General features: G+C 33.9%; 1 protein-coding gene across 7 annotated transcripts; it reads right to left on the reverse strand.

Annotated features, from left to right (window-relative positions):
- Window positions 1-251: 251 nt before the first annotated feature.
- On the reverse strand, window positions 252-11,646 carry LOC137746726 (cyclic nucleotide-gated ion channel 1-like). Of its 7 annotated transcripts, none has more exons than XM_088688788.1 (11): window positions 11,383-11,646; window positions 11,070-11,292; window positions 10,872-10,952; window positions 8,572-8,668; window positions 6,548-6,604; window positions 4,694-5,174; window positions 2,745-2,933; window positions 1,706-2,022; window positions 1,427-1,541; window positions 1,149-1,265; window positions 252-1,056 (listed from the first exon to the last, which is right to left on the reverse strand). In XM_088688788.1, the coding sequence occupies exons 5-11, from the start codon at window positions 6,562-6,564 to the stop codon at window positions 547-549; spliced, it is 1,746 nt and encodes a 581-aa protein (XP_088544914.1). In that variant the 5' UTR covers window positions 6,565-6,604; window positions 8,572-8,668; window positions 10,872-10,952; window positions 11,070-11,292; window positions 11,383-11,646; the 3' UTR covers window positions 252-546. The 7 variants fall into 7 exon arrangements, with proteins under 7 accessions (XP_088544914.1, XP_088544929.1, XP_088544925.1 ...); XM_088688803.1 differs by having other exon boundaries at window positions 4,694-5,166; window positions 6,542-6,604; XM_088688799.1 differs by having other exon boundaries at window positions 6,542-6,604.
- Between the last annotated feature and the right edge of the window lie 7,819 nt (window positions 11,647-19,465).

Genomic DNA, 19,465 nt, shown 5'->3' on the forward strand with positions numbered 1-19,465 from the left:
AAACCCTTATGCTACAACATAAGAATCTAAACTATATATTAACATAATCATCTTTGTCAATCAAAAGAGGATGAAAAGATCATTTAATTTTCTATCAGCAAAAAAGTTAAAGCAGTAATGTAATTTCTCTCACACATACACACTGTGCGTGGGCATATACTAGTTTGATTTATTTCTTACAACATTAATACCAGCACCAGTATTCACATTATGCTACAAATATTAATGAACATAAACACCAGTTCCACCACTCCATGTTCAATTTGAAGAAGATTATCCAAAATTTGAGCTTTTAATTCATACATAATATCGTTCTCATGAACGTCAACGATTACACACTTTTCATACCACAAAAACCAAAACGCAAGACACACCACGAAATTGAAGGGAAACCAAAGCCAAAAGAGATTAAAGCAATATAAATAGGAACCAAAGCATGCAATACCAACTCAAAACGCACACACAAAACAAAAGTGATACCAACTCAAAATACATATTAGTCCCAGCCAGTTGATCTTGGCTCTTTTGAGTGGTGGCGACGCCAGACTACATGTATGGAAGGAAGAAGCTGCAAAATACTCCACTTTTCCCAGCCAGTTGATCTCTTAGCTTTTTTGCGTGGTAGCGGCGCCATGCTACTTGTATGGAAGAAGCTGCAAAACACTCCACCTGAGAGTGAAGAAGATCCCTTCTAAAGTGCAACCAAAACTTAGCGACTACAGACTTCAAGTCGTTTGCCGTGATTGAAAATGCTTCAACTTTTGATTGGGACACAAGGGTTGTAGTGCAGATAGGCAACTCAGAAAATGAGGCAGATTTCAATGCCCAAATTACAAGTTGTTCTCCATAGAAATCATTTTTCTCAAGGCATTTGCATACATTTGTTGCACCTTTAGTAGTGGTGTAGGTCAAAGTAGTGCCTCGCCAAATGAACAACATCTTCCGCAACGGTTCACCTTCCCTAATAATATACACGTCCTCATTATAAATCACGGGTTTTAGACGCTCAGATATTGCCTGCAACCCTTTTTTATCTATACTTCCAATAATTGGAACCTGCATACCAATGTTCAATTAGATAAAATTTATTACGCATGACGTATATTATCTTTATTGACTATTAAATTCAAAATTTTCTAGTTACATACTTTCTTTAGTGAATTCACGCAGTGACGGGGCACGATAAGCGTTTGTTCTATTAAGACTGGATATGTCTTTTCCTTCTTGTTTCTCAATATCCGCCGCTCGGCTGCTTTTTGGTACCACTGCATGTTTAGTAACTTGATAAAGCGATTTCATGACGAGTTCAATAAATCCAAAAGCATACGTACGTGCATTAATACACAAAAAGAAATTGCATGGAGGAGCTTTAAGCTTAATTAATGACAAAAATTTTGCTTAAAAGACTACTGATCACGGCACTAACCTGCACCCTCGAATTGAGATATACTAAAAATAGTATCACGCCACTTATAGAGACCACATCAGAAAAGACGATTTGGGCCGTGTCGAAACTGGTCTCAAGGTTTGAACCAAAAGAACTGCAAAAAAATGAAATGGGGGGCAATATATTAATTATTGATTACGTTCTTTTAGAAAACTGGCATAAATTTTTTATAGGATTTAACTGCAAGGAGACAAATTATGAGAATACAACATAAATATTTCTAGGTGATCAAACATGAAAAGTCATACAAATACAAACCTAAGATTTCGCAAGCCCCACCAAAAACACTGCAACATCTTTCTTGGAAGATATCTTGACGTTGACATATTAGATTGGAGAGCAGACAAATATATACCATAATCGTGATGGAACGATGTCCTATTATTTGGAAGTGCTACAGAGCATGATAGTTTTAAAAGTGGGATATCGATCCGCCCATTGTATGTCTGACTAGTACGACCGCAATGGAAACTATGGATGTAATCATTACATATTTGTCCATGTTTACAGATATAGTCCTGCCAACATTTTATCTTTCGTTCCACAGCAAAAAAGTACCACAAGGATCCGTATAGCTGAAGGACAAACACGACGATATAGTTAATAATCAATGTTTCTGAAAAGTATTGAAAAAAGATAAAAGATAATGAAATGAAAGCACCACACCCCTCAAACAAGATGGCTAAAGAAGAAGTAAACATGCTCTTACTCCTATTCAGTATTGTTTGTTTATTCAAAACCATATGAGAAGTTAATTGTACCTATTATTTGGGCACTAACCAGTTAATATGTTAATATGATACTAACCATATATTTAAGCCCGCTACACAACGTCATCTCATTATTTAGCTGGCTCATAATTTAGGTCAATTCAAAGATCAAGCTTGCAAAAGTTATCCAAATCGGACATCATTTCACTATTTGCATTGTTATTGTGAAAGTTTTCCTTCTTTGGATGTTGATTATGAGATGATGTTGTTGGTTACTAACCGGTTAATGGTTGGGCATTGCTATATCTATTATTGGAGAATAGAGTCTCACATTGAAGATTTAAAAAGATAATTTACAGTTTATATGAGAAAGGTTCAATGCTACTAGCACAAACGCTTTTAGTGGAAAACCCCGCACCTAGTGGTATGTGGTTAAGTGAAGAACAATATTAGTAAATATGTTGGTGGTAACCATGCTAGTTTGAAAAAGTTCATCATATTTACACTTGTATATCTCAACAATAAGATTTCAACAAAATTTAGATTTTTCACCCCAAATATCCGAAATAATGAAGATTTGAACTTACATGAGAAGCAATGATGAACGGAAGGAAGTCTAATATAGCTTTAAGGAATCTTCTTGGTACAGTCTCTATGTTAGCACGCCGATCAAGCCATTTGTAATGGTTATAAGCCCTCAGTATATACTGGAATGGAATTAGTGAAATAAGCTTAGAATTATCCAAGGATGTATACCTTCCAATGAGCAACAGTGCCTGGAGACATTCGAACAAACAGTTATAGTGGTCTATTAGCTAACCAATGTTAATAAATCATTAATTTACTTACAGCTTTTTAGCCAAAACGACTCCTAAGATTTGCATAACTTCTCACTTTTGTTCCTGAGATTTAAAATCAATAAAAGTGGTCTCTGAGTTTGTCCACCATCAATTATTTTTGTCATTTCCTAAAAAATCTCCATTAAATAAAGTAAAATGACAAAAGTACTCTCAATTTATGTCAAATCATTTTGACCCATTGTTTGTTAAATTGAGAGTATTTTTATCATTTTGATCTTTATTTAACATAATTTGTCACTAAAGGATTAAAATAATTAATAATAGACAAACTGAAAGACCATTTCTATTGATTTTAAATCTCAAGGATCAAAATAAGGAGTTATGCAAATCTCAAAGATTATTTTGGCTAAAAATCCTTTACTAAATAATCCATCTAATGTGTGTCAAAGTTTTAAAGTCTCATCCTAGACCTACAAGGCAAACGCTACCTTACAACCATAAATAGGTAGCAAAATGACAAACTTAATAGGAATGTACGTGTTATCCATTGTGTGGCTTTACCTAACTACCCTTCCTTTTATTGTAAAAATAAGTCGTTTTAATAAAATAAAAGAGAAATGAACGTAATAAATATGATCATTTTGGTTCCAATCCCTAATCAACCTAATTATAACAATGAAGCCTTATTTATTTAAATAGTTTGGTTAAGGTCTGCAACATCATTTAAGAAATTTCACTCATGCATTTATACATTCAATTTTCCACAAATTATGAAATTTAAACAAATTCAAATAATACTTTACAATGTAACAAATACTTAAAAATCAATAATAGAGTAATATTGTTTTCACATAGTTTTAGCACAAAAATAATGTATCCACATAATTATTAATATAGTTTAAGAAATAATTATTGATATATTTTAAAACATAAAATAAATACATATAATAAGCAGAAGTACATTCACAAAAAAAAAATAAAAGGGTTCGTATTAAAATTCAAAATCATGGGCCCAAATTAAAACTAAAAAGAAAAAGTGTACAAATAAAGAAAGGATACAAATTATAAAAAGAAATATATGAAAAATACTAAAAAGATATATTTGAAAATGATTAATAAGTTTTTTATTTTTAAAATTGACATATAATGACTTGTAAATAATATAATTAACATTCAAGTAATAACATGAGAAAAAGTCAAGGGGCCTTGATCCTAAAAAATATAGCAGTATTGTTTATAATAGGATGTTGCATTGGTGTGGGACAAGAATTACGTTATTTTATATTCAATAAAGTTAAATGGAGGCTAAGCCCACCCCTTCTCTTTAATGCAGGTAATATATTTTGTTCAATAAAAAGTTAGATGGAGGAAGCGACTTTTGACAAAGAAAAATGATTGGAGAATTAGTAATTTAAGGGTTAATAAATTATTTGTTGCTGTCAAATTCCTAAAGCGAATGTTTTGGACTTGGATTAACTCAACTTTCATTTGGCGTGTCAATTTTGGGCCCAAAACTCAGGCAAACTATGTAACTGACATTTAAATTTTATTAATTCATTAATGCTAGATATTTCGTTCAAAAACTAAAACTAATAAGGTCCGACTCAAAAAACATTAGTAACTAGAGGCCGGATATTAATTTTTCTCAAATAAAATCAAAGTATCATGCACGCACGCATGCATTTAACTGTGAAATTTAATTACTTGCAAGAGATCACCTTCTTTTTAGGTCTTACCTGTAGAAAGGGAAGAGCAACCCAAATGCGACCTAGAATGGCTAAGAACCTTACTGGTTTCTTGTGGATGAAATTACGAACTGTTGTAACAAGACCATCGTCATTAGTGTTTGCGGAGGCCCATGTAGAAGACTTGGCACTAAGTTCGGTGTGAAATCTCTTCATAAAAACAACGATGTCCATATAATAAAAAAGATCCCCGATTGATCGTAAAGCCAAAAATGTCCACATCAACTGTAGGTCCCACAAGAAGCAAGTGTCTTTCTCGCCAACGAACCGAATATAGCAGATCAAGGGATCAACAAAGAGAGAAAATGCTGATGATACAACAAAGATAATATCCCAGGTTGGAAAGAATATTTTTGATTGATGACGTTGTCGCCCAATTTTCGGCGATTTTGCAGTGGTTATGCTTCTGTGTCCTCCATCTTCCGTGTTAGCTATCCCCTCCTCTAAAGTATTACTGCTATGACCTAGATCACTGTACAAGACACAATAAACATACTATCCCAATATTTTTCCCCTATAAAAAAGAAATATACAGCATATATAAATAGTGTTCTAAAAATCTTCACTTAGCACCGTCTAGGCGCTAGTCAACTAGCTAACGCCTCGATTAATTTATAAGAATTTAAAAATTAGAGTTCTCGAGAGATAGGCTCTTGAAACTTCTAGTTTTAGAACAAAAACCACGTAAATTTAAACATTAAAAACAAAAGAAAAAAAAACCGAACCAAACCAAACCACATAAATTTACACATAAATATTATTTTTATTTTTATTTTCCCGGACCAATATTAAGCCCAATTTCCAAATCCACATGTGTTGAAACCCTAACTTCAAACCCAAACTCGGGCCCTGTTCACGGACAGTGGACTGAAAAAAATGCCCCACTATTTCCTTCTCTTTTGATTTCCCAGCATACATGTGTTTCTCTGTTTTTACTGTTTTTAGCTCTGTTTATTGCTTTTGGTTTTAGATTTGCAGATTATTTCGAATTTTAGAATTTCTTATTCGAATTTGGGTTTTTGTTAAATTTTCAGTTACATTTGACCCTGAACTCCATTCTGTGTGGATTGTTTCAAATTTTATAATTTCATTCGAAATTGGGTTTTGTTCATTCGAAATCTGTGTGGATTGTCAATCAATCTAGAGATTTAATTCAACTTCAAATTTTGTAGTGTGGTGTTGACATTTTTTTATCTTTGGATGGAGTCAATGTGCAGCTACTTCAATCCTTTAATGAAGTCTATAATTGAGTAGAACCAATGCCGAGCATCAACGGTGAAGCCGATACTCGACCTACAATAAAGATTTTTTCTTAATTCATCTAATTTTTAAGTTTTCAATCATTTTAATGGATAGTTTGGTATTTCGGCAGGTTTGATAGCTTCTATGAATGCGTTATATATATCTTCTATGAATGCTTTTTTTATTTTTAATTGTTTAGTTTAATGGCTGTTTGGATCCTTATAAATATTATTCGTTCAAATGTATTTTTGGGTGAATAATTAAATGGATATAGATTTTGTTACCTTTTGCTTTATCAATTTTACTTATTTGAATCAAATGCAAATTCCAATATTACATTGTTAAGCCCTGAAATTAGAACATATTTTTATCAATGGTTATTTTCGAAAGTTATTCATTTACATTAACAACTGCAGAAATTGTTATTCATTAACATTAACAACTATTTTTTCAAATTGTAACAATGATAAAAAAAAATAAAAAATAAAAAAAAACAAACAAAACAAAAAATGCTATGAAGTGATGAACGACAATGTTTTGAGTTACTAATCACTGTACATGTGTAAATTCAATTGTAAATAGGATTGGAAGACCCACCGTTACCTAATTTGGTTGTGCATATGTATAAAACTTTGTACGTGTTTTGTACGCTTTTAAATCCTGCAGTAACGCGCAACCACTAATACTAGTATATTAAAAAAGCCTTATTAACTACAAACCCTAACTTTATGTTTGGATGAAAAAAATAAACGTCAAATTTTTACAAAAACTAGAATTTATAAATTGATATACATCAATTTTCTTGTTTGGATTCATAATCAAGCCTTATTAACTACAAACCCTAACTTTATGTTTGGATAAAGAAAATAAGCTTCAAATTTTTACAAAAGTTAGAATTTATAATTGATATACATCAATTCTTTTGTTTGGATTCATAATCATAAAAAATTAAAATTTCCATATGAAGCAAAAACTTGAAATTTGAGACCTCTAATTCTTAAGTTCAAATTTCATGTAAATAAATGTCATTTTTCAAATTTCTTTGATTGAGAATTAAAAATAACAAATTCCGTTTTTGAAATTTCATTATTCTTTTAAGTTAATAAAACAAATTCCGTTTTCAAATTATATTATTTCAACTTCCGTCATTTTACCTTAATAATTTTTAATTTCCTATCATTTTCTCTCCTTTCTCCCAGAAGAAAACATCTTCTCTGCCTCTGCTTTATTATTTTATTTCTCTCAACAGCCCCATCTTCCTACTTTCTTTCTTTCTTTTTTTTCCTCTTCTTTCTTCTCTCCTTCTCGCGCCCTTCTACCAACGCCACTGCCGAATCATTCTCCAGTTCCGCCGCTTTATAGTATAAAGGACCGTGGAAGAGGACATCAATTCATTTTTATGAATTGGAGTTTTATGCTGTGCTTTTCGATCATCTATGCATTGGTTTTCTCAGAATTTGAGTTCGAATTATTGTATTTTTTGAATACAGGGACTTATTGAATTTGAGTTAAGAGGTCTGAAAATATTATTGAGAGACTTGGTGCTGCTTTTATCAGGGGATTGGGTTTTGATGAATTGAGAAACGGGTTTTAAATACATGACTTAGGGTTTCAATCACTCAGTATTACGGTCTGATAGTATTATTCTTCATTTGTAAATCAAAGATCTTAGGTTCGTATATTGTATATGATAAATTCAATACCAAATTAGGTTGCTTATTGTATGTCTTAATCGAATTTTTTTCCTCTTAATGTAAAATATATCATTCTACCAAAAAACAAAAACTTGCGTTATCAGTTTTTTTTTAAACAATTTTCAGATTTTATAAATAAAAAAAACCCGATCTGAATCGTACTTTCGGTTTGATTTCCTATGTTGGCCAAAAAACTCAACCAAATGAAACATAACCCATCCCGATACGTTTATATATAATTTGTATATTTTAGAAAGAGCACTCAGATTTGCCTAGACCCCATACTGCCCCAAAACGTGGATTTTTTTTATATTATGATCGAAACACAAGTGGTACACAACATATATTTATATAGGTGATGATAAATTTTATTGTTCTAATTCTTAACTTTCTATAATGACAAATAATGTACCATCCAAAATTCCAATCACACTGAATAATCCCTTCAAAACATGCTCGCAAGCTAGCTGAATTATTTTCCAAGTAAAAGTAGGATTATGAGTCATTCAAGTAAACTTATAATAATTATGTATAATTAAAGAAAAAGAAAGAAAAATAATTGTTTAGAGTTTTTCGTTGTTGTTAGGAGTTTTTTTGATAGATGAGCTCTAGTAGGGTAGGATTAGACCTTATTTGGGAGAAATTTTTTATTGTTACGGAAATACAGATGGTATATAACATCTTTTTATGTAAATGGTGAAAAATTTTATTTTTTAAGTTAATAACTTTTTAATACACAATTTACATAATGACACGTAATGTATCACTTCGTGTATCCGTCACATTGAAAAATCTCTCCTTATTTTGGATCTGGAATGGATAAGTAATTGTTTAAGATATTTTTCTTTCAACTTATAATAATTATGTATAATTAAAGAAAAAAAAAAGAAAACAACAAATGATCTTAAAAGTTACAGAATTAAACAACCTAACCTTAGGGTTACGATGGAGTCCGCCATAACTGAAGTTCGTATGATACCTCTATATCTTGTGGTAACGAGTCTTAGGAGCGAGCTACCTTGCTAAAGTTCTACAAGTACCACACAATAGCTAGCTTGTTAAAGTTCTACAAGTTACCACAAAATAAAATCAAGAGTACTACTACACTTATTATCTATTTGTACTATCTCTTTAGAGTTGGGTTAAAAGTCAAATTTTTTAGCCCAAAAAATTTAGCTTTTAGCTCAAAAACAGCTTTTCTACTCCAACCGTTCTACTCTAAAATTTTAGCCAGAGATTATTAAAGAATGAACTTAGGCTATTTTTTTTGTTAAATTAAATTTTTTAAAAAAAAAATAAATATGTAGACTATCGTAAATTAATTTTATGAACATTTTAATCTAAAAAAATTTAAATTCCGATAAATATTAGGTAGAGTCCACCCTGATTTCTGGGCTAAATTTCGGGGGGGAATTTGGCATTGGTTTAGCATTTAGCATTTAGCTCAAAATTTCCCCTTAAGTTGGAGTGGGTTTGGGGGGAAATTTTGAGGGGTAATTTGGCTTTTAGCCTACTATTGAAGTTGATCTTATTAAAAATAATAGAACAAATAGATGATAAAAATAGCATTTTCATAAAATCAATGATTAGTTTGCCAATAAAAATGTTATTCTTATCATCTAATTGTACCATCTCATCTCTCTACAAGAGATGAGATCCGCGTTAGCAGATCCTACTTCTATTAGAGAGATGTTATAAATAAAGAAAAACTAATGAAAATTGCTTGAAAACTTTGAGTTTCAATAATAAGAACAAAATAAAGGGGAAAGTGAATAGTAAGATTGACTTTTTAGTGTAAAAATATAATTTTTCGTAAAATAAACAGTACCATGAGTTTTTCGTTAAAACTCATTATAAATAAATGGTAAGTGTAGCCGTTGTCAAAATATGTATGTGCATGGCAAACTAATAGTTAGATACAACAACAGAGAGACAAGTACTGAAGCAGTGATGGAGTCCCCAGTCCAAACTCTTGGCAACAGTGATGGAGTCCTCAGTCCGAACCCTGGGCAAACCCCTCCATGAATAAGATCATATGCCAAACATATGAATAACAGTAACCCTCCCCTCCCCTCTCATTTAACAATATTCTTCTTTCAACTTAATATAAATATGTCATTTTTCTGATAAATAAAGAAAAAGAAAGAAAACAAGAAGTGATCTTACAGTTAGAGCAAGCCCAGCGTTGGGTTTGCCTCGGGGGACAGTGGAGAAAACAAGGGTCCGAGGGCCGGTGGGAGGGCTCCAACGTGGGCTAGCCCGACCGAAGGTGGAGGCCCGAGCTCGGGACCCGTGGCGAATTGCCAGCCCGAGAGCCTGAGGGTTATGTGACGTCAGGCTGACGTCAGCCTGGCATCAGGGAATATTAAATTTTTTTTGTGTCAGGCGCGTGCACCCCACTCGCGCGTGGGGGCGCGTCGCCGACACAAAAATCAGAAGAAAAAAAAAGTTCGTCAGTTACCGTTGGGAAGCCACGTGGCTTCCCACGGTCCGTTAGATCTCAACGGTTACTTAATTTGAACCGTTCGATCTCAACGGTAAAAAAAAAAAATCAGATTTAATATCCACCGTTCGATCTGAGATCAACGATGGATATTAATATTCTTTATAAATAAAAAAAATAAATGAAAAAAATAGTTTTAAAATTAAGAAAAGTTACCGTTGTGACACGTGGCACAATCTGGAGTGTTGGAATTCAAATTTTTTTTATATCCAACGGCAGAGATTAATTAATTGAATAAAAATTTAAAAAAAATTGTAAAAATTCAAAAAAATTCAGAAAAAATTCTGAAAAATCTGGAAAAAAATGTAAAAAAAATTGTTTTTATTTTTCTATAAATACATTCTCATTATCATTTACCTTATACAACAATTTCATATTTTCTCATTCTGCAACGATTAAAAATCTTATCCGAAATTACAAATAAAAATATTTTGTATTATTTAATAATACTTCGGATAATGACATGTGGCGCAACGAGAACGATTAAAAATCTTATCCGATATTACAATTAAAATTATTTTGTATTATTTTATAAATAAAAAAAATACTAATATTTTATTACCTATTGCCAAGGCAATTGAAGTGTAACGGTGGAGATGCAAATTCTATTGCCAAGGTTATTTACTGTTTATTAAGGGCAGTTAATGTTCATTAGGTGGATTGAATAGTGCATTACCTGGGGAGAGGGCTCCAACGCTGGAGTTGCTCTTACTGACTTAAAAAAACCAACCTTATAGTTTCAATGGAGTCCGCCATAACTCAAGTTCAAATGATACTATATCCTTTGCTAACAGAATTTAGGAGGATCGACCTAGTATGTTAAAATTTTGGGCGGAAAAAATTTCCAGAACACGGTGAGTTACAAAAACGCATCCAAAATTCACGAAATTCACAACGTAGCCCAATTTGAGGGTGGGATATATATCACCTTGGTTTGGCCAAAAAGTGGCTGGAAAATCTCGAAGTTGGCCGGAGAACTCTCGGTCTGAATTTCGGAATTTCGAACCCACAGGTTATTCGACACTGAGCCTAGGGATGCTGGTGCGTCGAATGGTGGCTTCAAAATATTCCAAATCGACGACGCTTGGTCGAAAAATCAGCGTTTTCTCTCTGCAACTCGCCGGAGTTCTGCAGTGCACTTCTCCATTGATCTGTGTCAAAACTCGCCATTTTCAACCAACCAAATAGGAAATTTAAACTACTCAATGAAATGCAACGATTCGAGGCGATTAAAAGCTTACATTAGCCGGAAAAACGACGGAAAACTCGTCGGAAAGTTCGAGCGCGACTGAGTTCGTGGTTCTCGGGTTTTGGGTCCGAGTTTGCGAACACCGAAGTCACGGCTGTGTTGTGTTTGAGGAGCCGATTGCGATGGTGGTGGGTTTGGAGGCTCGATTGGTCGGAGGCGGTTTAGCCTCTGCGTTACAGAGAGAAGGGAGAGTGGGAGTGAGAGAGAGGACAGGGCGGGAGAGAGAGAGAAGTAAGCCTTCTCCTAAAGAATGATTCTTTAAATAGAAAATACTTAGGTACTCGGTAGAGAGAAACTTTTTATTGTAAAGAACACGAGTATTAAATTATGTGTTTTTATATAATTGATGAGAAATTATATTTTTTCAGTTATTAACTTTTTCATACAAATATTTTTTTATTTATATAATGACACATAATATACCACCTTATTTACCGATCAAATTGAAAAATCCCTTCCCAATGAGGAGCACCCAAAATATCTTGAAGTGGTCCATTGCAAATAAGGTTTAAGCTTTACTTGTCATTTTGTCAAAAGTACAAATTATTTTGTCCTTGTTTTGTCAATAATGTATATTAAAAATAAGGGCAAAATAGAAAATTAACAAGGAAGATTCTCTTAATAGTAGAAGTTGTTGTAAGCATAATTTACTGAACAATTATGAATGTCATATAGAGAGAGAGGGTGCGGCATAGAGAGAAGAAGAGAGAGATGTGTAATTGTAAGGTGTGTTTTATTCCACTCTATTGTACCTTTATTCATAGTAGTAGGATAAGTAAAAACATTTCCTTTTACGATTACAACATTTAATCGGTAATTTACTCATAATAGAAATATAAGAGATATTTTAATATATACTAAAATTTACATAAATACATTTCTAATATAATAAGACTGCAACATAAATATATATAACAATAATATTATTCGTTTAAAAAATAAAATATACAACCCACTAAAAAAAGGTTTTTTTAAATAAATTTAAAAGATTAATGCTACCCTTGCTGCTTAAACGTTAGAAATGATGATATCAGTAGGATTTTCAAATTTAAAACTGAAATGTCACGGAACTCGCTCCGAAAACGAGTGTCGCCGTACTTTCCACCCACGTATGCCTAAAAAATCAATTGTGAAGACAGTCCTGTCACTATTACACAGTACGGAGCCGAATCTTGTCCCTCTTACATAATTGCATGCCTAAAAAAAATCAATACTGCAGATAGTCCTATCATTATTACTTTTTAAGGGTAATATTAAGAATATCAAATATTTAAACTAAATTTTATAAATTGAAATTTATAAATGTTGATAATTATATTATTACCTAAATTTTGATTAACATATTTATTTTTTAAGGAACTTTAATGAAAATCTCTTGATACTATTTATTTTAACAAAAAAAATCATATTTTTTTTTACTAAAAAGTCAATTCTGATACTATTTATTATACTCTTTATTTTATCCTTATTGTTAAAACTCAAAGTTTTCAAGTCATTTTCATTAATTTTTCTTATTTTCTATAAGTAAAAATATAATATTCCAAACGTTAACCTATCTAAAAAGTTGATGCTAACTTTAGGGCTCGTTTGGACGTATTTTTAAAATGATTAAAGCTCTTTTACAGATAATGTTATTGGATTCTAAAAGTACTTTAAGTGCTTTCTACAAAAATCACCAGTTATATGCTTTTTACAAAAGCACTTTCAGTCCTCTTTTTGAATTTTCTTGGTTTATGGTGTTTATTTTTCTTCCCATTTTTCCTTTTAAGTTTTAACAACAATTATTTTGTGAATTTTTTTAGAAAAGATGATTGTTATTATCATTTCAAAAATGTTATTTTACACTTCTTATAAGTGTATTTTTCTTTTCAATTATAGAAATTTTGGATTGCCAAATAAGGTTTTTGAAGTGCTAATGACAATTCCTTTAGAAAATTATTATAGTTCGACATGTTATCCGATGCACAGATTAATCTGATATGATGATTATTTATCGTATCTATTGAAACAATCATTGTGACATCCCACATCGCCCAAGGGAGTGATCCTTAAATGTATATTTTCATCTCTACCTAACACGAGGCCTTTTAGGAGCTTACTGGCTTCGAGTTCTGTAGGAACTCCGAAGTTAAGCGAGAAGGGGACTTGAGCAATCCCATGATGGGTGACCCACTAGGAAGTTGCTCGTGAGTTTCCAAAAACAAAACTGTGAGGGAATGGTAAGCCCAAAACGGATAATATCGTGCTACGATGGTAGAGCGAGGCCGGGAAGTGGTCTCCCCCGGGCCGGGATGTGACAAATTGGTATCAGAGCCTAACCTTGGTCGCGTGTATGCTGACGAGGACGTCGGGCCCCTAAAGGGGGTGGATTGTGACATCCCACATCGCCCAGGGAAATGATCCTTAAATGTATATTCTCATCTCTACCTAGCACGAGGCCTTTTGGGAGCTCACTGGCTTCGGGTTCCATAGGAACTCCGAAGTTAAGCGAGAAGGAGGCTAGAGCAATCCCATGATGGGTGACCCACTGGGAAGTTGCTCGTGAGTTCCTAAAAACAAAACTGGGAAGTTGCTCGTGAGTTCCTAAAAACAAAACCGTGAGGGAATGGTAAACCCAAAGCTGACAATATCGTGCTACGATGGTGTAGCGAGCCAATGAAGTGATCTGCCCCGGGTCGGGATGTGACAATTATGATTCGAACTGCAGAATTAAGGATACTTCGTATAAGCACGGGTAACCCATATTCGCCGATTATTGCTAACGTATGGGCAAGCTGGGCCCCAACGCACATGTTGCCCTCAGAAGGTTGAAGGGTTGAGTCTACAAAAGCAACTCCAAAAGTTGTGTACCATCAATGGTTGTGACGAGAGATTTCGATGAGTTTTTAATTGTGTTCGTTTATTATATATTGTGTGATCAGTTTTCGTCATATACTATTTATATTCAACTTAAATAAAAAATTTATAATAATTTTTAACTGCACAATGGACAATAAATAAACACAATTAAAAAGTTCTCTAAATCCTTACAAAGAAAATCCGAAAAAGATCATCGTGAAACATAAAGGAATTGTAATATATGAAAAAATTGGTTCATATAGAATCCATAATTTCCATTCATCTTTTGGAAATTAAACTTTTAATATTTAATTTTCTAACACCGTAATCTCTCTTTTCTCTTTTTTTGGTTTTTGTTTTGTCAAATGATAAATGTGCTAGATTAAAGAGTCATTGGGATTCGAATCCATAATTTCCATTCATTTTCTAGAAATTAAAATTTTAATATTTAATTTTCTAACACCATAATCTCTCTCTGCTTTTTTTTTTTTTTTTTTTCAAACAATAGATTTATTAGATTAGAGAGTTAATGAGATCCGAACCCACGCTATGGTGCAAGAGAACAGTCATTGTCATTATTGTTGTAAAGGGTCTCTTGCATCTTTTCTTTATCTCTCTATTTGGATTCGATTTTACATTAACGGCCCAAGTAATCGAGGTCGTTGGATGAGTAGAGTTTTAGACCGTTGGATGACAAAGTGGTTGAGATGATTTTCAATTATTATTGAGGAATAATATTGTGGTTTTAATCATAATATTATCTCTTAATATATATTAGATTATCTAAGCTTAATATTAGTTATATCCAGCTGGTTGTTTTATGATAAGTAATGAATTATCTTGTACAAGATAAACGTGATGCAAACTACAATTCAAAATTAATTGGGGATATTCGGCATATTGGTGTTGGCAAATTCACACAGCAATACAGTTACTACTGGATTAATTTCGTGCAATTAATCCATGCATGGGATAAAGGTGAAATTATGAGATGGTGATGTGATTAGGATGACATTTGAACAAATAAATAAGCTTCAGCCTATGGACGCATTGGAAAGAGTCCATTAGCACAAGGATAGTGACGTGGTGATCTCTTGATCATGGATCGCATGATGATGGGATAAAGCCATCATTGTTTGGTCAGAAGTGGTCAATTAAAAAGAGATAATGGTGGAGATCAGGATGCATGCGTTGGTAAAGATTAAGAAGAAACTTAGATATGTTTGGTTTCTGATGTGATGTGATAAGCCTAATTGTTATTAGGTTTGAAAAGTCAAGGAATAAATCCCACAGATCAATTTGAAGGATATGGCTTGGCTTCTGATGGGGATCAAGTTCAATTCCGTGAATTAGAATTGCATTTGGACTATACAAAATTATTTGGCCACGCCACACAACATTTGCCTATAAATACAGAGTCGCAGGTAACATGTGACCCTTTCCAATTCAACACACAAACTGCCCTGCACAAACTCTCGCTCTACGTGAAACCTCTCAACAACCTTGAGATTTTTATTTTCTTTTTCTGTCAACACATCTTTAGTATGGATAAACAACACTGTGAAGGCAACAGACAACATCTTTAGTTTGGATAAACAGCATTGGAGCCATAGAATCAGCCGACCGCGAAGCACTTTCAGTTTGGATAAGCAGCACTGCGTCGAGGTCGACTGGTTATCTATCCAAGTCTCGGTCAAGAAGGATTTTCGAATCCTTATTGGTAGAGGTCATCTCATTAGCCTTCTCGGCGAAGTGAGGTGTTACAAGTTACTATATTCAGCACATTGAAAGCCGAATTTAATATTGAACTTCACAGAACTAGCAGCCTTGTCTTCAGGCTCTAGAACTCGAAGGCCGAGATATGTTCCTTCCTTAGCCGTAATCGCAAGATCAAGAAGTCAGCAGTGCGCTCAACGCCATATCCACATATTTTACTCAACGGCCGAGCTTGGTCGTCGAGTTGGCACGCCCCACACATAACCGAATGATGTAGTTAGCTTATTAATTAATCTGCTTGCCGGCCACGTAGGCTTGATAATTTTTAAGGTCAACATTTTGGCACACCCAGTGGAACCGAGTGCTAAAACTACAAAGTTCACATAATATATCAAGATCTTAATCAGGATGAGATTCAGCGCCTATTTAAGGAAAGTGTCGAGAAGCAAAGACTCTTTGACCGGACCCTTGAAGCATATGAAGAAAGGAAAAAATATTTCTCTCAAATGATAAACGTGAAGGTTCATACAAGATCAATGGTTAAACGAAGATAGAGCTCGATTTTATGGGTGGCTCGATAAGAAAACGCTTTTTGTCCTAGGTTCAAATCAATTCCATTTGAAGAATGGTTAGATCACAAGACCAGGGGGCAATTTTTCGCTCTGGCCACAATCAAAATTCGACCTCAAGAAATTGCCAAGACAGTTGAAGAAACACCTAGGCCACCTGTTGTCTCGATCGAGACTGAAAGTGTGGTAGGCCTAGATGAAAGAGTTCAAGTTTCTGAGCCAAAAGTCGATTCAGAAAAGGATACGTTAGATGAGCGTTCTAATGATGGACATGGCCAAGACATGGTCTTAGACGTCGAAACTATGCCAATTGATATGATTATTGACGATAAAGCCAATATAGAGAAATCTCGTTCGGCTAAGTTGTTCGAGTTAAAAGCCGAAATTTGTGAAATTATTATGTCTAGGGGTATAATAATTGTTCAACACACTCGATGCCCGAAAATGAAAAATATTTCACCAAGTCAGAAATATTTGGAGAAAATTCTTTATTCAGCCTAGAGCGAAATCAATTTGAAAATTTTGATATAAAAAGATCTCAGCTTGGAATAAAGCATCGTTGGCTTCCTCCTGATTATGGTTCGGCCATTTTCATTTTCTTAAAAAAAAAATTTTTTTAACCATTCGCCCTTCAGGCCAATGCATAAAAATAAGGGTGCAAAATGTATGCTCGTCGATTAATATTTTAGTCTTGCCGAGACTACATATTTTGTAGAGTTTTGGTGTTTGGACAGAAATCATGCAGCATTTGCCGAGTTTAATGGTGTCAGTTCATGTGGCGGTGTCGATGAAAGCAAATTATTTTCTTAATCATTCGGCCGTGCGTGCCAATGCATAAGAAAATAAAGGGGGCAACAAAATGATGTGACAACCCAAAAGATGGTGTGCTCGGCTTAAAATGTTGTTTTTTAATGCATTAGCCGAGCCGAGGAAAGATGTTTGCTGAAGACCACCCATCGTGGGAGCTCTCTTCGAGTCGAGTACTAGGCTAAATTCATATTCGATGGAGAAATTGATCACTTCACCACGAAGACCATGCTTGTTATTAGTAAAATGGTGGTGCTAACTGTGATTCCATTTGAGACGACCGAATGAAGCGGAGATATTTTTCAGAGTCTATATAATTATAGTAATTTCACACTGGCTCGGCGGGCAGTCTGCCGAGTTGTGTACCGAAAAGAATAAAAATGTGATAGAAATGTGCATGCCAACAACATCATTCCAAGTGTAGGCCAACAAGACAAGATTTGATTTTTTGTGGCCTTGGTTATATATATAGCAATGTCACATCATGATGCCACTATAATAATTTAATAATGTTGAGGAGTGGATGGCTGAATGATAGGCCAAACTTGGCCGGGCTATCCACATGTGATTGTTTCATAAAAAGTGAACACAACATTCATGATGGGTGACTACCGAGCTACCAAGAGTCAAGTTCTTCTCGCCCCAGTATTTCTCGGCCCCATTTGCAAGTTTTGAGTCTTTGGACCGTATGAGTTGGATGTTCAAAGTAATTACAAGGTTTTTCTGGCAAAGTTGTCAGGTCTTGTATAGAATTGTGGCAGCCGAGGAAGACCACAGTGTTGGTAGAACAAACATGTTATTGCCAAAGAACATCATGATTCGGAAGCTCAAGGAAATTAGGGGTAATGTTTGGATCCGATTTTACACTATTGACTCGAGTAATCGAGATTGTTGGATGAGTAGAGTTTTAGACCGTTGGATGATAAAGTGGTTGGGATGATTTTCAATTATTATTATTGAGGGATAATATTGTGGTTTTAATCATAATATTTTCTTTTAATATATATTAGATTATCTAAGCCTAATATTAGCTATATCCAGCTGGTTGTTTTATGATAAGTAATGAATTATCTTGTACAAGATAAACGTGATGCAAACTACAGTTCAGAATTAATTGGGAATACTTGGTATATTGGTGTTGGCAGATTCACGCGTCAATACAGTTATTACTGGATTAATTTCGTGAAATTAATCCATGCATGGGATAAAGGTGAAATTATGAGATGGTGATGTGATTAGGTGACATCTGAACAAAAGAATAGGCTTCAGCCTATGGACACATTGGAAAGAGTCCATTAGCATGAGAGATTTTTCAGTGTGATGGGAATACGAGATGGTACATCACGTGTCATTATATAAATTGTGGGATATATGTGTTAAAAAGTTAATAACTTAAAAAATACAATTGCCCACCACTTGTATAAAAACACGTGATGTACCCTTTGTATTCCGGTCACAAGGAAATTTTTTTTCCGTTAGCAACGTGGTGATCTCTTGACCATGGATCACATGATGATGGGATAACGCCATCATTGTTTGGTCATATGTGATCAGTTAAAAAGAGATAATGGTAGGGATCATGATGCATGCATTGGTAAAGGGACAAGGATTGTCTACCCTTCCACTTTCGATGCTCTCTTGTTTGTGTGGTCACGGTTAAGTCACGTCAACATTTTATATTACTATTCATTTTTATCTTATTATCTCTATAAAAAAATAATATAAAATGTTGACATAACTTAACCGTAACCACACAAAATAAGAAGGCACGGGAAAGCACAAAAAATAGGAGGATAGACAATCCTTGTCCTTGGTAAAGATTATAAAGAAGCCTAGATAAGTTTGGTTTCTGATGTGATGTGATAAGGTAAACATATGTTCATCAGGTAAACATTTCCGACCGACTGTTCTACTCCAAGAGCCCCCGAGTTTTTCAGTCATTTAACTCGTGGTAAATTATGGTGAACAGGGAAAGGAATTGAAAGAACTTCATTGGCATACTCAGATTCCTGGCATGCTCGTTTCAACTGCGGCTGATGGTTATAATATTCTGATGCCTTCAAACATACAGATCACCCTTCCCTCTGATCTCTAATGTTCCTTGAAACTCGAAGTTTGTCAGTTTCTTTCATCAGATCGTATTCC

The sequence above is a fragment of the Pyrus communis genome, chromosome 2 (genome assembly GCF_041283825.1).
Source record: "Pyrus communis isolate YQ-2024b chromosome 2, ASM4128382v1, whole genome shotgun sequence".
Lineage (NCBI taxonomy): Eukaryota > Viridiplantae > Streptophyta > Magnoliopsida > Rosales > Rosaceae > Pyrus > Pyrus communis.